The sequence below is a fragment of the Barbus barbus genome (genome assembly GCF_936440315.1).
Source record: "Barbus barbus genome assembly, chromosome: 19".
Taxonomy (NCBI): domain Eukaryota; kingdom Metazoa; phylum Chordata; class Actinopteri; order Cypriniformes; family Cyprinidae; genus Barbus; species Barbus barbus.
Window position 1 is genome coordinate 21290099 of NC_136747.1, and position 24033 is coordinate 21314131.

At 36.2% G+C, this 24033-nt stretch overlaps 2 protein-coding genes across 3 annotated transcripts in view; both read left to right on the plus strand.

The window, feature by feature from the left end:
• Positions 1 to 2386: 2386 nt before the first annotated feature.
• Positions 2387 to 19379, plus strand: LOC306885082 (death-associated protein kinase 2-like). 2 transcript variants are annotated; one of them, XM_079441417.1, is made up of 13 exons: positions 2395 to 2485; positions 5024 to 5090; positions 5524 to 5692; positions 6676 to 6897; positions 7263 to 7401; positions 7948 to 8077; positions 14314 to 14362; positions 14981 to 15007; positions 15473 to 15625; positions 15956 to 16001; positions 16111 to 16200; positions 16871 to 16957; positions 17070 to 19379. In XM_079441417.1, the coding sequence occupies exons 3-13, from the start codon at positions 5631 to 5633 to the stop codon at positions 17148 to 17150; spliced, it is 1086 nt and encodes a 361-aa protein (XP_079297543.1). In that variant the 5' UTR covers positions 2395 to 2485; positions 5024 to 5090; positions 5524 to 5630; the 3' UTR covers positions 17151 to 19379. The 2 variants fall into 2 exon arrangements, with proteins under 2 accessions (XP_079297542.1, XP_079297543.1); XM_079441416.1 differs by lacking the exon at positions 5024 to 5090 and having other exon boundaries at positions 2387 to 2485.
• Positions 19380 to 19512: 133 nt separating this feature from the next.
• Positions 19513 to 24033, plus strand: part of LOC306885379 (rho guanine nucleotide exchange factor 2-like) — a 48557-nt gene continuing 44036 nt past the window's right edge. Inside the window, exon 1 of the mRNA XM_079441844.1 lies at positions 19513 to 19774. The gene's annotated coding sequence lies outside the window, so the exon portion shown is untranslated. The remainder of the gene's footprint in view (positions 19775 to 24033) is intronic.

Genomic DNA, 24033 nt, shown 5'->3' on the forward strand with positions numbered 1-24033 from the left:
AATGAAATTGTAAATTGTAAATTTTTCATTAAATGTAAAAACTGCTTGCCACAACACACCTCATAAAAAACGGGGGTGGATGTATTATAGGTAACTCTCTTTCTCTCTCGCAGCTCCATAAACATATGGAATTCACGGTTGAGAGATTGAGGTTAAATTGATCAATTTCTGCGACACAAAAAGAACATACACACTGCTCCGGGTGTGTGTTCACTACTGTGTGTACACTTGGATGGGTTAAATGCAGAGCACAAATTCAGAGTATGGGTCACCATACTTGGCCACACACCACTTCCCTTCCCTTTCCCTTTCCCTTTAGGCCTATATTATTTTATTTCTTTTTTATTTTAAGTTTATTGTTTTTTTTATTGCATATCTTCAGTTCAAAATCATTCTCAAAGTAATTCTTATTTAACAACATTTTTACTTTTGTGTCCATTGTTCTAATTTTATTTTGTTTTGTTTTATACTCTTTCCAAATATTGACTAGCTGGCAGTTACAGGACATGTCCACTAGATGGCGCAAGTACATTAACAGTGACAATGAAATTCGGAATGAGAAATGACCTGTCATTCGTTGCACTCGACAATAACCACTAACAATAGTCATGCAAAACTCGTGCATACCAAATTATATATAGCCTAACGGTTTTATTTAACGTGATTTTCATGCACATTATTACATCCTTACTATCTGATTCGAAACTTATGTTTCAGCCGTTAGATCTGTGCTGAGTCCACTAATTCTTGCCTGCAATATTACAATCCCAATAATACAAACTTGTTACTCTTGCATAAATGCACAACTAAATCTTTTTATGTCGCAGAAATTGATAAATTTAACCTCAATCTCTCAACCGTGAATTCCATATGTTTATGGAGCTGCAGAGAGAGAGAGAGTTACCTATAATACATCCACCCCCGTTTTTATTAGGTGTTGTGGCAAGCAGTTTTTACATTTAGTTCTTAAAACTCACTGGTTTATGTTAGTATGCACATATTTTTAATTACCTCTAAGTAATCCAGTCGCAATCAATATATAGTTGAATCTTACTATTAAACTGCCAGATAAATAATGGTGACTTGACTATTAACTATTCATTAGATGGTACTACTTGGTTGTAAATGATTTTTTAATTTTTTTATGGGAGAAAATAGTTTTTGTTGTAAAAAACTGATTCGCATTTCCAGTTTCACTTGTAGCCTATCTATTTGTTAGAAGCTGATCCTTATTCCTCTGCTAGTCACTATTTTAGAGGTGATAAGTAACTATTCCAGTTTTACTAGTAAATGCTATACTATTTGTTTGTAAATTCCATGAGTGTCTGTGGCTCCAACTCAATCTCACGAAAGTGCGTATAAATAGTACACCAAATAAAAACAAAAACTTGTGGTAGCCTATTGATACGCAAAAATGGACTCTGGCATGTATATGCTACGCGATGGGTAGGGTCAGGGTTGTGGGGTTATATATAGCCTATATATATTGTGGGGTAGGTGCGACTCATATGTACACGAAAACTGCGTATAATATGCACACCAACAAATTTAGTATCATATGCATGCGAAAACTACGAATTATATGCACGCCAAACACATGTGTATCATATATACGCCAGAGTCCATGCTGCGGCGCCCGGGGAGCAATTGGGGGTTCGGTGCCTTGCTCAAGGGCACCTCAGTCGTGGTATTGAGGGTGGAGAGAGCGCTGGACATTCACTCCCCCACCTACAATCCCTGCCGGGCGGGGACTCGAACCCGCAACCTTTCGATTACGAGTCCGACTCTCTAACCATTAGGCCACGACTTCCCTATAGTATATCATGAGTATTAATTTTTATTTGGCGTAATATTTATACGCATTTTCATGAGACCGGTCTTGTGGTTCATATTTCAAATATTCTCTTGTAACCAGTATGTATTTCAATTTCTGATACCCGTTCTAGTTTTCCTAAAATTAATCATTACAATCATTATTATTTAGATATTTGTAACTCTTCAAATAGTTTCTATCATTTATTCAGGCTTTACTATTTACAGTAGCCTACTGGTAGCCTACCTATTTATAGACACTTGTATCTTTCCCAACAGCACTATTAATAGGCCTATTTCGGGCAAATAATTAAAGAATAACTACTACCTAATAATTAGATACTACTACTAAAATTAGAATAAATAGGTTACATCGATGACATACATGTGATTAGTTGTTATGCGAGTTCCACATCTGGATTATATTCACTACTGGAGCAAATACTGGAGATTTGTAGGATTGATTGCTTACTAGAAATTTTGACAAGTTAGTAAAATAGTTAGTGTAGAGGAGTAGTGTTAAAATGGCTTGCCACAAGCGGGCACTGCACTGACATGGTCAACATGAGCGTTTCCTCATTTCAGTACAAGCGCGTCCGCAGCGAACGGAGCTCCGGAGGAAATACCGTCCGTCAAACAGACACGACGCGGCTTCATGACGGATCTATGCCAGGTACGTACCATAATTCAACCGATTCTTCAGGTTACAGGGGATTTGGCATGGAATAGGCTATTCTATATGAAATCAGGGGGATAAGAGAAAATAAAATGTGGACATAGCCATATCGCAGTACATGATAGAAGGTACTAATACAAAGAAATGTACACTAATTTAATCGTCGCATCGTGATCGTGACACTTCAGGGCTTCCTATGTGCGGAGCGCAGTAGAATATTAAACAGACACGACGCGCCAGAATGAGGCACCAACAAGTTTCCACACGCAGGTTTCGGTCGTGTTCTGCACGCAGTCGACAAGAGACGCTCGATTTGGTTATACTGTATTTATTAAATTATGCGATTTCGTTTCATTTGATGTCATTGTCAGACCAAAGCAAAACGGAACAAAAGCAAAGACTGGCGGTTTAAACGTTCACTTTTATTCACATTTACTTTTAAAATTTCTCAAGACTGCTGCTGTGTAAAAACCTTGTGCGAGTTTCAAAACTGGCAATTGACAGCCACAGACTTTATTAATGAAATAACCAAGAAACACAGATTGTCGCATATATAGTTAGTGATATCCAGGTGGCTAACACCTAGAAGCAGCCTACCAGTGTTCTGTCTAGCAAACCTCCCTGGCCCTGTGGGTAACCGAATAGACCCGATCTTTCTTCTGGATTTAGGTTTTTTCAAAAAACTTTGTGCATATTTGGTTTAGATCGCATAGATTTAAGCTGAAAGCTGCATTGGAAAGTAGGCGTTACTGATTGCATGTGGAAGTTTTTCCTCATATTGTAAAAACACATTGTAAAACATTGTAAAAACTTGTCAGGTAACCAAACATGTGATTTATAAGATATCATCTGATTATTAAATCAAAGCTGTATTTTAACATTACTCGCCCAGCCTTCAGGTTATATTAGGATTAAAAGTTAGATCAAGTAGAAAGTTTGCACATTACCATTTTACATTGTTAGGTAAGCAAAGTATAGGAATACTGTAAGTCATTGCATATTATATATTATATATATATATATATATATATATATTGTGTGTGTGTGCGCTTAAAGTGTAGCTGTTTAAATAATGGGTTATATGTGTTTGCTGTGGTATTATATATATATATATATTGTGTGTGTGTGCGCTTAAAGTGTAGCTGTTTAAATAATGGGTTATATGTGTTTGCTGTGGTATTATATATATATATATATATATATTGTGTGTGTGTGTGTGTGTGTGCGCTTAAAGTGTAGCTGTTTAAATAATGGGTTATATGTGTTTGATGTGGTATTATATATATATATATTGTGTGTGTGTGTGTGCGCTTAAAGTGTAGCTGTTTCAATAATGGGTTATATGTGTTTGCTGTGGTATTATATATATATATATATATTGTGTGTGTGTGCGCTTAAAGTGTAGCTGTTTAAATAATGGGTTATATGTGTTTGCTATGGTATTATATATATATATATATATATATATATATATGTGTGTGTGTGTGTGTGTGTGTGTGTTGGTCTTGTCCGTTCTTAGACATTCTTTTCTCGTGATTTTCTTACCATTTTTTCTCCCTCATTGTTTTTCTGCACTTATGATGTTCTGAATCTGTAGCTCTGGGACTTTGATCTTAATCAAGAATGTGATCATTATTTTGGGCATTTTATTGCTGAAGATCTGATCAGATACAGCAGGAAGTTTTCAGGTTTTGGAATTGCTTTCTTTGATCTTGTACAGAAGGGAATGAAAGCAAGCTCACGCTCAAATGTCAGAACTCACTCACTTAAACCTGCAGGCGCAGTCACACATTTGACTCAGCTGAGTTTACAAAATAAAGTAGCTAACATAAGGTGATGGAATATATAGTCTATGTAATTTTTAAGCTAAAATATTGCAACATGCAGTGATGATGCACAAATGACACAAACCCAAGCTGAAACTTCATTTTTGAGCAGGGTTTTACTGGATATGTGTAATTTGACACAGCTGAGTGAGTGTTGCTCCAATGAAGCAAAAGGGGGGTTTTGGTTTTGCAATGAAGGCTATTGTTCTGCTCTGTGGCTTTTTTTCCTGGTATGTTACTGTAGGAAGCTGAAGTGAGATGGGTGGCGTGATATTTTGGAAAAGACCTGTTGATTGATGCAGGCTTTCTCTGTTCCGTTCCCTCTAAACACATTGATGTGCACTTTAAACAACACAACCGACATGTTAGTTAGTGTTTGCTCACGTGCAGAACAGATTTGTCCAGCTTGTATTCAAATCAGATAAACTGCCATTTGCAGTTGCTCTCACATTCCATATTTTCCACATTCACAACACATTTACATTATTTACATTGATTGCAATGCAATGTGAAATAATCATCCTTCAATATCACACCATTTAGATTTATATCTCACATTTTCTCCTCTGAAATGAATAAATGATAGATTATATGGGGGGACATGCAGACAGATATGCCAAAACCAGACCTTGTTTGTCTTGTCACTCCATAAATAATCTTTCTCCTCCCAACTCTTCTTCATTCATTTTCTTATTTCTTCCTCCCATAGTGACAAACTGCGTAAGCCATTGAAAACGAATTACACCACAACTCAGTGTGGGGAAAGGACTCATTATGTAAGAATGCTTTAATATAATCACGGAAGGGTAACTGAGGTCTGGGCAGTTTTCCACTCTATATTCATGCTCTATGTTGCACATTGTGCCCTAATGGTTTGTCCACGCTTGGCTAAAGTTTAAAGGACTCTCTTGTTTACATCTGTTTGAATTGCCAGAGAATTTAGTGCAACATTCTTTCTCATGTATGTAGTTCTGGCGTATCACATGGGTTTGGATTCCAGATGTTTACCCTTTGGGGACTCGTAAATGATTTCCAGATATCTCTCCTTTTTTGTTCCCAGCTAGTATAGCTGTGCTATCAGAGCAGCCTTTAAAGTCATGAAATGCGTATTTAATGTAAATGATTACGCAAGTTTAGTTAAATTCTGAATGAAATGTTTTCCATTTGTTTGGAGAAACAGGCCACTTACTACCATTCTGTGTTTTATAGGTGTGGACCTAATGATAACCCCAGTATGAGCAGTATACAGTAGCCCATAGCTTTCCTTTGGACATTGACAGACAGAGGACACTGAAGAGACAAAGAGAGACAGCAGCATGGCTGTCTTCAAGCTGGATAATGTTGAAGACCTTTATGAGATTGGAGATGTTTTGGGAAGGTAAAGACATGCACAGCTGTTTATTGTCTGTTTTATTATCTTTACTTAAAAAAAAGATGGATCACATGACAGTATCATGGTATATACTATTGTCCGAAAGTTTGGATCATTGAGATTATTGTTCTTTTATTAAGAAATGTATACTTTAATTTGGTATGGATCCATTAAATAGACAGTAAAATAGCAAAAACTTTTACGTTGTTACAAAATAATAATAATAATAATAATTCGAATAAATGTTGTTCTTTTGAGCTTTCTATTCAGTGAAGAATCCTGAAAAAAAGCATATCATAATGAAATGTTTATTGAGAAAATCAGCTTATTAGAATGATTTCCAAAGGATCATGATGCTGAAAATTCAGCTTTGCCATCATAGGAATAAATAATATTTTAAAATTTTGAAAAATAATTAAATTGTAATACTATTATACACTGTTTTTTACTGTATTTTTGCTAGGTTTAAGTTATCATAAGCGAGTTCTTTCAAAAACATTAAAAGCTCTTACCGACCCCAGATTTTGAATGGTTGTGTATACCAAAATATTAACCTTAAAAATAATATAATATAAAAATGATGTGATCATTTTCATATACATTGGTATTTAAATAGGATTTTAAAGGCACTTCAAAGAATATTTTGTTATTAATATGGTAACATTAACAAAATATTCATTTTGTAAATGTTCAAACACAAAACAAATGAATTAAGGTTCTTTTTTTAATGTGGTTGTGTTGCTTAATTAAATGAAACTACATTAAAAACTGAAAATAAAAAATAAAATACAGAATCTAAAATAAATTAATTACAAAAAAAAAAATTTTACTGTGCCATATATACGGTACTAAATATTTTTGTAGGTTCACTATATATTCATTGTACTGTATATATGATTATCAGTTTTGACCCTTTTTAGGAACATAGTTTAATACCTAGTTCTTATCTTAATGCATATCTCCATTCATTCTGTGTATTGCGATTCTAGTGGTCACTTCGGGCAGGTGCGTGAGGTGCGGGAAAGAGCCACTGGTGTTCTGTGGGCGGGGAAGTTCCTGAAGCTGAAGAAAGGTGCAGGAAGCAGGCTGGGCCTGGAGAGGAAGAGTGTGGAGAAGGAGGTGGAGATCCTACAGAGCCTTCAGCATCAAAACATCATGGCTCTTAAAGATGTTTTTGAGAGCAGGGCAGAGGTGGTCCTCATCATTGAGCTGTGAGTATGTGTTTGTTTGTTTTTCTGAAATGCGTAAAAAAAATATGGAGTAAACACACCTGAATGAAGGTGTTGAGAGATTGTGTTCAATAAAGCAAGGATGATTCTATATTGAAAATAACAGAAAGTTATAAAATGATTAATATCACCATGTGAAATGTCCATCTTATTTCACCTAAAAATAAAAAGTAAAAAATATAAAATATATTTATCATGACCTATTTTTAAATTATATTTTTTTCATGACAATTTAATTACAGTTGCACTTTTGCACAGTTATATTTAATAAAAAAAAAAATTTTTCATTGTTCTTTGATCTATTGTTCATTCTTCTTTCTTGTCGATCTTATATTTTTTGTATATAGCATAAAGGGTGGAGAGCTCTTTGATTTCATCGCTGAGAAAGAAAACCTCACAGAGACGGAAGCTATTAAGTTCATGAAGCAGATTCTGGACGGTGTCAGCTACATGCACCAAAAAAATGTTGCCCATTTTGATCTGAAGGTAGGCAGGAAGCCCATTTTTATGTCAGAAGTCAGAAAGCCGAACCAATTAACCTCACTCACAGTTTCAAATGACCTTTGAAAGTTAATTTTAACTCTGTGTAGCAAACATGTCACTTCCTATAAAGATTTCAAAATGGTAATGAGGAAGTAGACTGTACCTTTCTCACCCAAGCTATCACCTCTGACCAAAATTAATTTGACACTTCGAACACAACAATATTTATTCAGACATATATTTTGATTGCGTTCACATTGTGAAAATCCCTTAAATCCTCTTCATTTATTAGATATATAAATATCTGTAATATTTATTTACATCTGTGTCATCAACCCTTACTGAGCTGCTGAAAGAAACCTTACCAGTATTTTACTGACCTAAAAACCTGTGTAGAAAAATACCTTTGTTAGGGTTAGATGAAATTCAACACAGGTTTAAAAAATGCACAACCTAATAAACTAAACACATAATTTACAATAAAAATAAATAAACTTGTGTTGTGTATAAGGCAAAAGGCATGTTCTTATCTTCCTTCTTGTTCTTCAGCCGGAAAATATCATGTTGTCAGACAAACAAACTCCCAGTCCAGACATCAAGATCATTGATTTCGGCATGGCTCATCACTTCATTCAAGGAGAAGAGTATAAGAGTTTAGGTGGAACCCCTCAGTATATTGGTGAGTGGTTCAGTCTGTGTGGTTTTGAGTTCAAGTGAATGTGTTTATTTAAAGGATATAAACCTACGCAAATATGCAAATGCAGACCTGAACGCTTGTTTAATACCACAAGCATGAGATATACTCTACTATTGAGGTCGGAATTCAAGTAGATAAAAAGTTCTTTATGCTCATCCAAGGCTGCATTCATTTCATCCAAAATACAGTAAAAATTGTGTTATTGTGAAATATCTTTCCAATTTTATGGAACCGTTTTCTATTTAAATCTATTTTAAAATGTATTTTATTCCTGTGATGCAAAGCTGAGTTTTCAGCTTCATAACGCCAGTCTTCAGGGAAGTCGTGGCCTAATGGTTAGAGAGTCGGACTCGTAATCCAAAGGTTGCGGGTTCGAGTCTCCGGCCGGCAGGGATTCCACCCTCAATACCACGACTGAGGTGCCCTTGAGCAAGGCACTGAACCCCCAACTGCTCCCCGGGCGCCGCAGCATAAATGGATGCCCACTGCTCCGGGTGTGTGTTCACGGTGTGTGTGTGTTCACTGCTGTGTGTGTGTGTGTGCACGTTGGATGGGTTAAATGCAGAGCACGAATTCCGAGTATGGGTCACCATACTTGGCTGTATGTCACTTCACTTTCAGTCGCTTTCACTTCACTTTCAGTGTCACATGATCCTTCAGAAATTATTTTGATATGTTTATTTGCTGCTCAAGAAACATTTCTTATTATTAACAATGTTATAAACAGTTATACTGCTTAATATTTTTGTGAAAACATAATTGTTTTCAGAATTCTTTGATGACTAAAAAGCTCAAAAGAATAGAATACATTTCAAATAGATTTGTGACCGTATGAAAGTCTTTACTGTCACTTTGATCAATTTAATGCATCCTTGCTGAATAAAAGTGATAAATGCTGTAGAAATATCAAATCTTATTGACTGTATTGTATACTTAAAGGGAGAGTTCACACAAAAATTTAAAATTCTGTCATTAGTTACTCGTTCCAAACCCGTAAGACACAAATTAAGATATTTTTGATGAAATCTATAAAAAAAAATTATTCAAAAATGTTGTCTCTTCCGGCATTTTACTTTCCGCCATAACCAAATTATGTATTTTGTGTCATATCTCCTGAACCAAACATTATAACACAGAAGAGGTTATGTCTACCCATGTGTTTTGATGGTCAAGGATTACAATGATACCATATACTACAAAATAAACTGTTCAAGTGAAGAGTTAATGGAGAAATCAGCAATGAGCATGACAGTATCACAGCATTTACAAAAGTCTATATTATGGCTATACATTTTTTCTTTCTTTGATAATTAACTAATAATTTATTCAATAATACGTTAAAATATTTTTTTCAAGAATACTATCATATATTTCATATGCGGGTGGTGCAGGCCGGACTGTGACAAGCATGGACGGGTTGCACTTCCAATAACCAAGAATTGGTCCAGTACACGCTGAGCAATGTAGCCAATCGCGCTGCCACTGGTTGACAGCTGTAGTTATTATATTAAAGGGGGCGCTCTTTGTTTGCTTTCTATATTTAATCTATTCACAATTTGAATAAAAGTTTTAATAAATGAGTTTTTCTACCTCATGTAGGAGATTTAATGCAGGTGTGGTTCGGGTTCCAGTTTTTATGTCAAATGGGTCGGGTATAGGATTAAATTAGTGTTGCTGTCAAATAACGTGTCAGGTGTTCTGTTAAGCACTGCAGGTGTTGGATGATCATTTCACCAGCCAGGAAAAGTGAACGAAAATGCCTCTCTGTGATGTTACCACAAGGCATCACTTACTTACAGATCTCAGGCTTCTGGAGGGAGAAGTAGGAGGGTGCTGAACCTGTGGCTATTCTGTACACAAACATCAATGTCTTGAGCTTGATGCGAGCCACAACCGGTAGCCAGTGCAGGGAGATAAAGAGAGTGAAGAGGGCACTTTTGGGTTCATGGAAGACCAGTCGTGCCACTGCATTCTGAAAACATTTGTCAAAGTTTGTTTGCGCATGATGATGAAGTCCAGCTAGAAGAGCATTGCAATAGTCCAACCTAGAAATGACAAGGGCCTGGGCAAGTAGTTCAGCATGCTCTGTTTTGAAGGGCCTGATCCTCCTGATGTTGTGCAATGCAAACATGCATGATCGAGTTGTCTTTATAATATGGTCCTTGAAGGTCAGTTGGTCACCAAAGAATCATTTTTGATGGACCTAGCAGGATGATGAAATCATGCTGTAGAGTTGGCAGGGAAAACGAGAAGCTCAGTCTTTGCCAGGTTGAGCTGCAGGTGATGTTCTTTCATCCATGCCGAGATATTTGCCAGGCAGCCTGAGATCCATGCAGCTACTATTGAATTATCTGGTTGAAATGAATGATGGAGCTGTGTGTCATCAATGGTAGAATTTGGTAGCAGAAACCATGTGCTTGTATAATGGGCCCCAGTGATGTAGTGTATATGGTGAAGAACTGATCCCCAAGGAAACCCTGTGGCCAGCTGATGTTCTCTGGATACCTCTCCTCCCCAGAAAGTCCTGAAAGACCTACCTGTGAGATAAGATTCAAACCAGTGGAGTGCAGATTCGGTGATGTAGGCAGGAGAATCTGATGATTCACAGTGTCAAAAGTGGCAGATAGATCCAGTTGAAAAAGAACTGATGATTTGGAATCAGCTTTCTCTATCTGCAGGGCTACAGTGACCGACAGAAAAGCGGTGCTGTTCAGGTGGTCATTCTGTGAACTAAATAATGTAACACTTTATAGTGTGTCTATAAAGGTGAGAACCAAATGGTCCATTCCATTAGAATAACAAGGGAACAGCATTCCTCAGGAATGTCTTGTAGATTGCAGGCTCTCCAGCGGGAAGGTCCTAACAGTATTGTTTCTAGCCGTTTTGTCTTCAGGTATACAATTATATCCCACAGTCAGAACTTTGGGAGAAGCTAGGATTCATACAAGGGTTAAGATTATTTGAAGGAAGACATGCTAACATCGCTATTGAAGAACTGCTACACTACCATCTTCAATAAATTCTTCTCCCCAAAAAACTTTTGGTCAAGCATACTTAATTTTTTATATTAGAATAATCTATTACATTGGCAAGCCATCCAAAAGACTGCTCAGCAAAAATACAGTAAAGACGATGATACATGGGGCAACATTTTAGGTTAGAAGGGGTAGTATGCACTGGCCTGTCTAGACAGATATTGTCTTGACATGAAGTTAAAGTGGACTAATTGAAAGAGAACAACTGCACACTCACTTAAGCATAATAAATAGCCAATTAGATCATATTGTTTCCTTCAACTTGCACCTAGGTGTGTGTTCTGCTCTGCTTTGCCTCAAATGAATTTAAAGTGGATCATAAAGTGTCACTTACTGTATTTACATCCAGAGATGAGAAATAGGTGGGTGAGGGAAGAGAGGATGACACTACAGGGAAAAGACGGAAGGGTGAAAGGTTAAATATAATAAAGTAATGAGCATAGATGTCTAGAGGTTAGGGGTGTGACGAGACACTTATCCCACGAGACGAGACGAGACATGAGACTGGGTTCACGAGAACGAGCCGAGACGAGATTTTTAGACTTTTTTTTTTTTTTTAATCCTCAATGAAGAAATATATAGGGAAAAATGGTCTTTTATTCAACTGAAAAACACAAAATACAAAAAATGTAGGTGCATTCTGAAATCAACTTATACTTTACGAAATTAAACTTCTATTTTAATTAATTATATGGAGTAATAACATGTAAACTAGAGCTGCACGATTCTGGATAAATTGAGAATCACTTTTTTTTATATATATATATAAATTGGAGATCACGATTCTCTCACAAATTAACGTAATTTAATAGTTGTTCTGACAAAATGTTCATTGCTTAAGTCTTTAAAAAATATATATATTCATTTGAATATATATATATATATGTCAAATACATTTTTTAAAGGGGTTGTCGCCCGTAGAGAGTTGCACGTGTAACCCGAAGGTCGTGAGTTCGAGTCTCAGGTCCGGCAGGGATTGTAGGTGGGGGAGTGAATCTCTCCACCCTCATTACCACGACTGAGGTGAGAGTATAAATTACACATGTACCCCCAATTGCTCCCCGGGCGCCGCAGCAATGGCTGCCCACTGCTCCGGGTGTGTGTTCACTACTGCGTGTACACTTGGATGGGTTAAATGCAGAGCACAAATTACGAGTATGGGTCACCATACTTGGCCACACACCACTTCCCTTTCCCCTAAAATGATAAGCGTTACAACACAAGTGTTAAGATACTTTCGATTTGATCGCTACTGTGGACAATAACTTTTTAATCCCGGCACTTCTGTTATTTAAATGTCTGTAAGTTGTAATACAGAAATAATGATGTGTGGTTGAAAAGACTGTTTGTGTCGCTCTTTTGTGTATGGTGAGAGAAAGGGAGGTTGTTAGAGAGAACAGCAGGGGCTGCAGAGTCTTCTGGACAAATCCAGGTCTCAGTCAAGCCCAAGATACTAAAAGTAGACTGAGAAGCAATGGCCAGAATTAAGTTTGTTGACCGCTGACTGACAATTCCAGAGACCCAGAGAAAATGACAGAGGTGCAGCAGAAGAGGTGCAGATAGGACACAGTTTAGCAAGATTGCGTTGCCGTCTGCGTGTGATTTAAAGCATTGTTGAGAGAGAACAAGAATGTATTGGAAACCTTCTTACATTGCTGATTTCTCCATTAACTCTTCACCTGAACAATTTATGTTGCTGTATGGTATCATTGTGATACTTGACCATCAAAACATAGGGGTAGACATCACCTTTTCTGCATGTTCCTGCCTTTGGCAATATGCACAATTTTTATTTCTAGCTGTCTCCATGGAGACTAACTTCAGATGAAATGGCAGAGCTGCAGAAGTTCAGCTGAAAATTGAGTGGACAGGAACAGAAATAACTATTGTGAGATCACACATGTAATGTCACTGCTGATATACTGCAGAAATGTCCTTGAGTCATTTAACAGCTCATCAATTCCTTTAACCTAAAGGAAACATACTGAAATGTGACACACACACACACACACACACACACACACAATCCAGCTACACTTATCAGTGTTCTTTTAAATACTGACCTTGACAGAATGCAGATGCACACATATTTTGTCCGTGTGGCCTGAAACTGTTTACTTCACTAGACTAGAGACAAATATTATTTTTTACAAGCAATACCAATAGGGATCATTTTTAATCCAAAACAGAATTAGTTTTAGTTCCGATTTTGAACTGATTATTAGTTATGATATGAATATTTCCTATTAATAATTAAGATATAAAAAAGATTAAGATATTTTTTCCTGTAAATATAGTTATACCCTGCTGAATAAATGTAAATGTACAGAGAAAACTGTGAATATTGGTTTTAGACAAACCAAGTATTATTTCTCCATGAGACTGGGCAGAAGTAGTATGCTACTTGATATTAAGCAGACCCTCTTGTTCAAAGTGACTAGCACTTTACTTATCATGAGGATGTCCTTTGTGAACATCTAGAGCTTGAGTGTTTTTCTAAGCACATCTGGTGATTGGCTGAATTGTGATTTCAGTTACACTCCAGTTTCTGTGTCAGCCCTACTTTTGGATGAACCTTTTTAGCTGCCAAAATCATCAATAATTAAACTATCACAAGCACTTTGTCATTTAAAACACATTTTCATTTGATAGACGAATGGGTTTGTCCACTTTAAAGGGATAGTTAACCCAAAAATTAAAATGTCCTCATTTACTCACCCTCATATTGTTCCAAACATTTTGTGTTCAAAAGTCATGAGGGTGAGTAAGTTATGAAAGCATTTTTTTGTTTGATTGTTAAACTATTTCTTTGTGTGGTTTTCAGTCAAATAAGTGACTGGAGATTAACAGGAGATGCCTTCATGCCTAGTTTTCTCCTCAAAATCTCCTGCAAAAATAAGTTGAGAGAACTCAATTTAATTTTATGTTGAAACAACAATTTTTTTTACAGTGTGTGCTGCTGGTCTCAAAGAATGCACTTAATGGTGTCATTTTGTCAGTTTGACCTCTCAAATATGTCTGCTTCTGTCCGGCCAAAGCTCTCTGAAATGTTTGATTAATGCAATAAAATGAGTTCAGCGCGCTGTTGCTACTGACAAAATGCTGAAGAATTTGTGAAAACCAACAGAAGAGTTGGAGATATTTACTTTTACTTGACTTACGCCTTCTCTCCATCTGTTTCAGCCCCTGAGATTATCAACTATGAGCCTCTCAGTACAGCAGGAGATATGTGGTAAGTCTTACCAAGTTAAATTAGCAACACAAACACTCATACATACATGGAAATATAGTGTTAGAGTGCATAAGGGAGTTTACAGGCATGTTCAGACTTGATTTGTCTTTCTCCGACATCTCCAGGTACTCATTAAACTGTGTGCATGTGTCTCAGCGTGTATATGTTTTTTTACTTCATGCAACTGAATATGGATGTCAAGTGTGAAACATTGTCAGAAGGCAAACTAGTAGCTATCATCTGTTGCGCCAAAGACAGCAACTCATGTCTGGTTAGCATAATGTTAGCATAACATGTTTCGGTTTGCATCTCATTCATTCCTGAAGCCCAGCTGGTACAGCATGGCACAAACAAAGCAGAGGTCATGGGTTTGATTTCCAGAGAACACTGATAAAAAATGTGAAAATTTAAGTGAGCCACTTAGGATCAAATAATATGTTAAATAAATAAATGTGAATTTCTATATCAAAATGTAAACCTTATGAATTATATTTTTGGAATTATATAATATATATGTATTTTTTATTTAAAATAGTTTACAATACTTTTTTTGCATGTTAAATTGCTTAGAATTCTATATGCCAGTTTTAAGATTCATGTTCTTGTGATGTTTTTCAGGAGCATTGGCGTCATTACCTACATTCTGTAAGTAATCTTCCATTGTTATTAATCATATGATAGCATACCTGACAGTCAAATCCTTTAAGAATCAGTCTGCAACCCAAAGTACTGCTCCAAATATTCAGATTTTAACTGGGGCATAAATTACTTCTGAAATAAAGCCTCCCTGTTAGACAAGCATGTGCTTTTTCAAGTTTATAGGTCAGGTCCTTTGGGATGAGATCAGTCACGTCAGAAATGAAGTACACCAGATATGGAGTAGATAACCAACAGAGAGACCAGTAATAGCCTTTATCTTCACACAGGGATAAAGCAGTTGATGGTGGAATGCATATTTTTTTTTAAAGGTTAACATATTTTTTAGTATGCTAGATTACTGTGAAGAGAGACTGCAGGAGAAATACATGTAGAAACTCTTGTATTTCTATGGAAACTATGGAAGCTATGAAAGTAAAGGCATTTCTTATTCATGTATATTTATGCCATCAGTTTGAGCGGCCTGTCACCGTTCCAAGGTGAAACAGACGAAGAGACGCTGAGGAACATCGTGGCAATGAACTATGAGTTTGAGCCTCACTTTTTCAGCCAAACTAGCAACATGGCTAAAGATTTCATCCAGAAACTACTAGTTAAAGACCAGAGGTAACAATAATCAGATTCATTATATTAGAATAATTGGGATTATAAATTGGTTTTGAGTAGGGGAAAGTTTCACAAATCATTTAAAAAGATGTTTTTTATTTTATTTTATAGAATATTTATTCATTATTTTGTTTATACTCTACATTTTAATGTATTAATACACTGTTTTTAAAATATATTTTTATCAAAGATTGAAAGATTGCCTGCTTTGAGGGAATAATATAAACTGTATATTCAATTTAATCTTTAACTGTCTAATCTAACTTTTGCCTAATGAATAATTTTTAAGGGTTAAATATTTTTATACTACTTTTATGCATTTGTATTTAGTGAAAGAATGACAGCAGAAGAGTGTCTCGTTCACCCCTGGATTAAGGTGAGATGCGTGAACTCGCCCGTTTCTCATATTGCATTTTATAATGTAGTTATTTTTTATTTTGCCTTGATCATTTCAGTAACTGTTTTCCTCGTCCATTCTCTCTTAGCCTCTCAATAGAACTCAAATAGCCAAGAGAAACCGCTCCTCCATCAACATGAAGAGCTTTAAGAAGTTCAACGCGAGGAGGAAATGGAAGGTTGGTATTCGTGTCACTGCTGTGGGTTTTTTTAAACATGGTCAGAGACACCTGCTATTGGCTGGAGTGTGTAAACTCATTACCCACAGACCAACTTTTTCTGTCACTAACTGTGTGTCTCACTGCTTGCTTTGTCTTTCATGTTTTTTGTCTCCCTCAGTCTTTCTCTGTCCCTCCTGTAGTATTAACGAACATCTAGTTTTGCTATTGTTGTCATATCAGCCTCTCATTTCTGCATTCAGTGCCTTTTTACATTTAATCAGCAGCTGCTTTTATATAATCTCATGATACATGCTCTTTTTATTCGCTGTGGTCTCATTGTCTCTTAAAGAGATAGTTCACCAAAAAATCTGTTATTTGTTCCTTTGCAATTTTAACAGATTTTTTTTCATGTTTCCGAGTTGTGACAAAAAAAAGCAACAAAAATGACTATACTGTTCCTTTAAATGTCTGAACCTGTTGCTAACACTACCTTAGCTGACTCAAATGACTCACTTCTCTAAACTAGACCTATGAGTAAAGAGAGATACCTATATGAGTCATTATGTAACTCTGTCATGAAGCCCTTTTTGTTGCTCTTTTTCTGTCTGGATTGTGATGAATATTTTGTACAGATAGGCTGTAATATTTTTTAACTATTAACTAACTAGTTGTTTTTCTCACCAAACAGATGTCCTTTAACATGGTTTCGGCTTGTAACCGGTTTTGTCGACTGCAGTTACTGTGTAAGGCCCACGGTCCGGAGCAACAAGAACTGGTATGAATAAGATTCTTTCTCATTCCTGTAATGAGAAGTACAGGGTAATTGTGCATAATTGTTAAAAACAATGCAATGCGTCTTTACTTTTCCTGTTTTTTTCCCTAATCAGAGAGACTGTGAGAGTGATCAGGAGGACACCGGCACAAAACCTGCCTCTCTCTTACGCAGACGTCTTAGTAGCAGTTCATAAATCTCACCGGCAGAGGGAGTCACAAACCACAAGCATCTCCCTGTAAGGAGGCAGCAGCGCTCATTCAACCTGCAGTCATTTTACTGTCAACAGGGGGAGAAAAAGGCCACAATCCACAGGATTTCTTTCCATATCCAAAGGCCTTGAACCTCAGTGCATGCAATTGCCCAACCACCAGCTGCGTATCCAGTTACAGTGAATGACAACATCTGAAAGAAGGATGCGGTCATGAGATCATTGTGGTTTTCTATGCTAATATGCAAGTGTGTTCATAGAGTTCTACCTCTGATAGAATGAGTGTGATGCTTCTACCTGAAGTGCTGTTGACAGGAGGGTCAGGTGTCTTGAAGTTTTGCTTAAACTAATAGGGTTTTATTTTTTTCAGATTTTTTTCTGTGGGATATATACATGCTATATACATACACTACTGTTCAAAAGTTTGGGCAGGTTTTTTTTTTTTTTTTTTAAGAAATGAATACTTTCATTCAGCAAGGATGCATTCGATTGATCAAAAGTGATAATTACAAAAAATCTATTTTAAATAAACGCTATTTTTATAGCACACAACTGTTTTCAATACTGATGTTTAATGAGCAGCAAATCAGAATATTAGAATGATTTCTGAAGGATCATGTGACACTGAAGACTGGAGTAGTAGATGCTGAAAGATTAGAGAGATTAAAACATCTTACCAACCCCAAAGTTTTTGAATGGTAGTGTTTAAATATTTAATTAGAATATATAAGCTCTGTTTATACTCGGTACTAACATCTAGCTCAAATACATTTTAGCAGCTTGTAATAGGAGTTCAAAGGAAGGTGTCTGACAATATAGATCACTCTGTCAGTTAAAAATGTTTAAAATAAATAATTCTTTAAAATGCAGATTATTTAGAAATACACTGTAGGCAGTCTTTTTACATTACACTACAAATGCAACACGGTCACATGCATTTCTGACTACCTCGGAATGTGGTTTAAGTGAAGCGATCATGAAACATTTTGAACCCCATTTAGTACTGACGACATATGATTAAAACAGCCAGAACGGATCTTAAAACCAGGTGTAAACGGGGTCATAGTTAAATGTACTTCAAGAGAAACAAGCAAACCAAATTATAAGGGAGGACTTTTGGGCTGAGTGCCTTAAAATTCATATTTTCTCAAAAACTTGATCTAGACCAATACATGTTCTGTCCAGAGGCCAAATCGTATTCCCTTTATTGATACCATAGTGAGATTGAACCAGTTGCCTTTTTCTCTGTATCGCTGAATAGTAGTTGAAATATTAAAAGAGTGCGAGTTTAATATCTAGTAGGCATCTTCATTATGGTCATATCTGAACAGCAATGGTATTCATTTATGACAGATATATATGGCTGTTATAAATCATGTTTGACATGTAAAGCAGTTAACAGTTTTACAACTTATTGATGTTCCTCATCGAGTTTAATCAACAGAGATTTCATGTGAAGAGCCACTTTAAATGTACATGAATGGTGTCATGCAGTGTTGAGCCTTGAAATGCTGCTTGAATTATTCTGGACACTAATTGTTGCCTTTACTTTCAGAGTCTCAATAAACTATATTAAGTTAAACTAGTCTTTTTCGAAAGCTACCGGTCTTCCTTGTAGATTTAAAATCACTGTTTACTTTGAGAAGTCTTCCATTATCTAGACATTACAATATTTTACCCTCTTACACTCTTGCCTATTAAAATTGTAATGTGAATATCGCACAAATTCATATTATATATTGTTGTCATGATATATTTTGTATACTACCTGCCTTGCAAGAATGTTACTGTGTCTTCTGTTATGTAACATTTGCCTGAGGGTTGTAATTCTTGTAATATTATATAGGCATGTCTAACATCATGTATCAAATGTATCAAATATTTCAACAGACCACTGCTTGTATCAGTACCTTTTTTTTGTTTTTTATTTATGTGTTTTAAATGCAGCATGTCAGATTACTGAGTGAGATTTCCTCTGAACGAGTCTTTGTGTCAAGTTTTCTTATGCAGTATTTGTGTGTCTCATTTGCATCTGTGTATTTGTGAACAATGATTTTGTGTGTGTGTGTGTTTTTATAATTTGATACTTGTCTTAGTTCTGAAACAAATAAGCAATGTGGTGCATGCGGTTTTTCCTATACAGTTTGTTAGTTTAATGTGTGTCCTTGGTTTGTTTGATACTGTTTGGTGTAAATTAAAAGCAGTTTGTCCTTCAATATGTCTGCTCAATTTTGTTCATCATGGAAAGCCTGGAAATCTAAATTATATGGCCATAAATGCAGTCCCACAGAAGTACACCTGGGCCTGTGGTGTCGTCACCAATGTGGGCGTGGCAACGGCCCTGATCAGAGGCCGCGACTCGCGAGAGCGAGCGCAGTAACACCCGGTGAACGAGCGCATGATGATGTACTTTACCGGAGTTTGTCCGGTAATGTCATGAGTCAAAACCTCTCGGAAACCATCTGGTCTACGCCGCTCAGATAAGATGAACACACCAAGAGGATTTTTTATGTTTTTGAAGACAAAGTAAACCTCGAGGAGCGTCTGTCTGGACGAAATTGACAGAAAGACGTTAGGATAGAATATAAACAGAACATCACAGCGGATAGGTAAGTTGCTAAAAGTTATTGCAAACTCTTTTTATTAAGTGGGAACACACATTGAGACTGTATGGGATATGAAAAGAAAAGGAAAGATGCTATCTAACACCGGTTAAGTCTTTTAACAAGTGCCATTACTTGTTCAACGACTTTATAAGGTCAATAAACGGACAAGAAAATGTACATTATACAGTGTTTTTATTTCTTTTCAAAGAGTCTTTCAAAATGTTAAAATGTTTAATCATCCCTTATGTTGTTAAATGCTTAATTGTGTGTGCGCGTTACCGTTTCTGTATTCATTCAGTAAACAAAGACAGCAGTTTAGAGAGTAAAGAAAAGGATCAGGAGCAGGAAATGCTATTTGGATGCTGAGAATGTGTAATTGAGTGTGCGAGAGAAAGCTCTTTGTGTCTGGCCCTATATCTGTAATCTCCAGGGGCCCCTGTGCTACCTGAGACCTTTGTGTGAGGGCCCTGGTGGTTTTCTTACCGGTGGAGTTCTGTTTAAAAACATGACTTCATGGAGAGAGAAAAGAGGGAGCGAATGAGCAGAGGATTGAACCAGGGAAAGCAGAGGTTAGGGGTGAAACGGACACAGAAAAGAGTAAGTAGGATCAGGATCTTTTGACTGTGACAGATGAGTGTATAAGATCAAAGAGACAAACATGGGTCCGTTTATATATAGCTTTAATTGGGCTAATACATAGGCATCTTAAATAAGTGTTCATACATAGCCTATAAAAATACTAAATTATTTGTAGATAAACTTTATTTATATTGTAATAATTAGGCCAAACATTTAAACATTTGTATTTATTAAAATTGTTTGTTTTTACAGTTTACTATTATTATTCGTATTTATTTATTTATTTATTTTAAATACTGATACTGACCTATACATAGCAATGAAATGGCATATATGGTAATAATAAAATAGGAAAACATGAAATATATGTCTGTGAACCCAGTGAATGTGTGTGGCCTGAGTCTGAAGTGTGTTAACGGCACAGTGGTTGTTGTTAACTGCGTCATTGCGTGGGGGGAAGTACCACAGAAGTCAATGTGTCGTAAACAAGGAATCTCTCATTATTTCATGCTGCAAATATGATGGGAATGCTTTCTTGGGACGCTGTAACTTTAAAACAGTTCCATCTCATTTTGCTGACCTAAAGATCAGACCTGAGTTTATCAGGAACAGTTGATCTGATTCCAAATGCATTGATTTCTTACGAAGAAGCTTTTGAAGCGAGGTCATTCCCTGCATTCAAGTGTCATTTCTTTTGATCTTTTGACCTTTTAGAGTTTCTTGGTCTAATGATTTTACAATGATTCTACAGATTACGATCTACTGTATATATTTGAGAACTTGAAGTGCTTTACATCGGTTAATCTTGAGTTGATCAAAGTCTGTAGTAACCGGAAGCCTCTTAACCTCAGTCAGCAAACAGAGATCTAGTCATTAGTAAGAGCTATTCAGCATGCTAAAGAGTTCTGTGTTAGTCAGAACCCCCTCTGAGAATACATGTGGCCGTCTTCACAGCAAATAAGAAAAGGAAGAGGGGATAAGTAGAATTGGTGTGACAAACTGGAGGGGGTGGAGGGCTATGTTTATAGTCACTTGGTGACTGAAAGCACACAAGGTGGCGAGGGGGGTAGACAACTAGACATCTTGGAAGTGAGAGGGCACAAGGAAAATAAAAGAAACAAGGTTCTTCTAAACTATTTTGCCCCTTTTTTATATTAAAGATAAAATGTGTATTTAAAATGATAGTCCACCCAAAAATAAAAATTCTGTTATTTACTCAACCTCATGTCTTTCCAAAGTTGTTTGACTTTCTTTTTTCTGTGGAACACGCAAGAAGATATTTTAAAGAATGTCGGTGACCAAACAGCAACGGATCCCATTGACTTTCATATGAACGAAAATAAACAAAACCTGAAACTGCTTGATTACCAACATTCTTCAACATATCTTTTGTGTTCCACGGAAGAAAGAAAGTCATACAGGTTTGAAATGACATGAGGGTTAGAATTTTTATTTTTGGCTGGACTCTCCCTTTAAATAATACTTTATCTTTGAGATAAACAGTAGAGGTTTGCAATGACATGCGGGTGAATAAATGATGAGAGAAATGCAATTTTTAGGTGGACTATCCCTTTAAAATAGAGCAGTGTGAACATTCTTAAAAACATATTTCTTTCAGAAGAAAGAAAGCCATATAGGTTTGAAATGACATGAGTACAAACTTACAATTTGAATTTTCCTGGTGAACTGTCACTTTAAAATGTAAGGTGCATTGGCATCTTTGATGGCCCTGCAGATCACAAAATGAGTTCTGCAGTACAATTCAGAGGCTCCACTGAAATGTCAAAAGTGCATTTGCCTCAGTTTTGGATGCTATTCCAGTTGCTAATGGTAACAGCTTTCGGGTGAGTCATGAACTGAATGCAGTTTGCCAGTGATGCACCTGCAATCACCACACACACTAACACATGCGTATGTATACACACTCGCATGCAGCTGCCGACCTGTAGTGCACCCTGACTCATTGTACACTGTACTTTCTCTTATTGTCTAGCATGTTTGCTCTTTGGCAGAGGGACCCAGTGTGAACATGATATCAGTGGATTATGAAAGAAAGGAGGGGAATATGAAAACATAGGCAGTAAGAAAATCACAGGACATTTAAAAGAAAGCTTAGAAAGAAAGTTGTTGCCTTTCAGCCATCACAACAAAATGTTGCGTGATTCTTAGAGAGTGATGAACAATACATGCTTTGTTTTACTAGAAGCAGGTTTTACTTTGCATGTAGGTTTCTTACTTTTGAACTGAAGGTCATTTGCCAATAATACTACTAAGATGAAATAATGCATGTTCTTCTTCTAATAATAATAATAATTTATTTTTGTGATGGCAAAGCTGAATGTTCAGCATCCATTATTCCAGTCTTCAGTATCACACGATCCTTCAGAAATCATTCTGTGATCATCTTGTTCAGGATAATTTTAGTGTTTTTTGATCAAATTAAAGCATCCTTTCTGAATAAGTTAATTTCTTACAAAAAAGTCTTATAATAAAAAATTGTATAATATAGCCAAATGTTTTTGTAATCAAATCCCCACAACCCTTATTACATCCAAATGTATAATGGTTAGCAATATAAGCTAAAAGCATTCAACCAACATGCAACGTGGCATAACCAGTGGTATTTGAGGCAAAATATTTGTTTATTTGACCAAAGGCAGATGGACTGAAGTGTTCAGGAAACCTGACTGAAAACAGTCATTCTTTTAATCACACACTTCACCTTTAAAGACATCAGATATGTTCAATAAAAATCCATGGTCCACTTCCACGCCTCTGTTGAGCAATGAATCAGGAGGTAATTTGATCTATCCATTGTTTAGGGCTAGACTCCAAAGTTAGGGTGGAGATAGAGGTGGAAGAGGGGTGAATGTACACAAGAAAGAGTAAATGTATCACCGAGAGGACTGGAAAAGAGGCCCAGGAGCGGTGGAGGAGTGAAAGACTAAGAAGGAGGGGTCGAAGGGTGTATAAAAGACAGAAAGTTGCTGTTCTTGTGTGTCTGGAGGAAAAAAGTGCTGGCTGCCTTCATGGTGACATAATGTGATTATAGTATTATCAGTAATCTTATGATGATCTTGTGGAATTTTTAAAGCTATGACATCTCTGTCGAGCAGATGTACACGGAGTCCAAAATAATGCCACACCTGCCAAGGGTGAAAATTTAGCAGCCAAAATATAAAAACTATATCTTCCATTATTTTTATTAATAAATATGTGTTTTTTTTTCCAATGAGAAATGTAATTATTAGTGATTTTGTTCTTGCATATTTGTAACTCTTGTACTGGAGAATTTTTTTTTAACTTTAGGCATCCTGAAAAAACAAGATTTTCCACTAACATTTTCTTCTGTTGTCTTGAATCAGATCGTTTGAATCAGATCACGTTTATTCAGTGCATCAGTTGATCCATTTCACAAAATACAAATGATTCTTTCATTCTTTCATTTCTTTCAGTGGAACTGTCCAGAAGATTGTCTGTAAATTATTACTTTAATATAGTCCACAAATTGTATGGATCACTTTTAAGATCCTTTGGTGCTTTTGTTTCCTTTTTTAAAGTTTGGCACATAAAGTCCTGTGATTTAAAACAACATGAACTTGAATAAATGGCATAAGACAGTAGAAACACACTGTGTTTAAGAACAAAGATTCATGTTTGATAAGCATTATATACAGTGCAAT

Excerpts from the sequence above, each read along its gene's own strand:
- LOC306885082 (XM_079441416.1), top strand. The coding sequence starts at position 5,631 with ATGGCTGTCTTCAAGCTGGATAATGTTGAAGACCTTTATGAGATTGGA. Across the intron at positions 15,626-15,955 it reads CTACTAGTTAAAGACCAGAG|TGAAAGAATGACAGCAGAAG; the intron begins GTAACAATAATC and ends ATTTGTATTTAG. Across the intron at positions 16,201-16,870 it reads ACGCGAGGAGGAAATGGAAG|ATGTCCTTTAACATGGTTTC; the intron begins GTTGGTATTCGT and ends CTCACCAAACAG.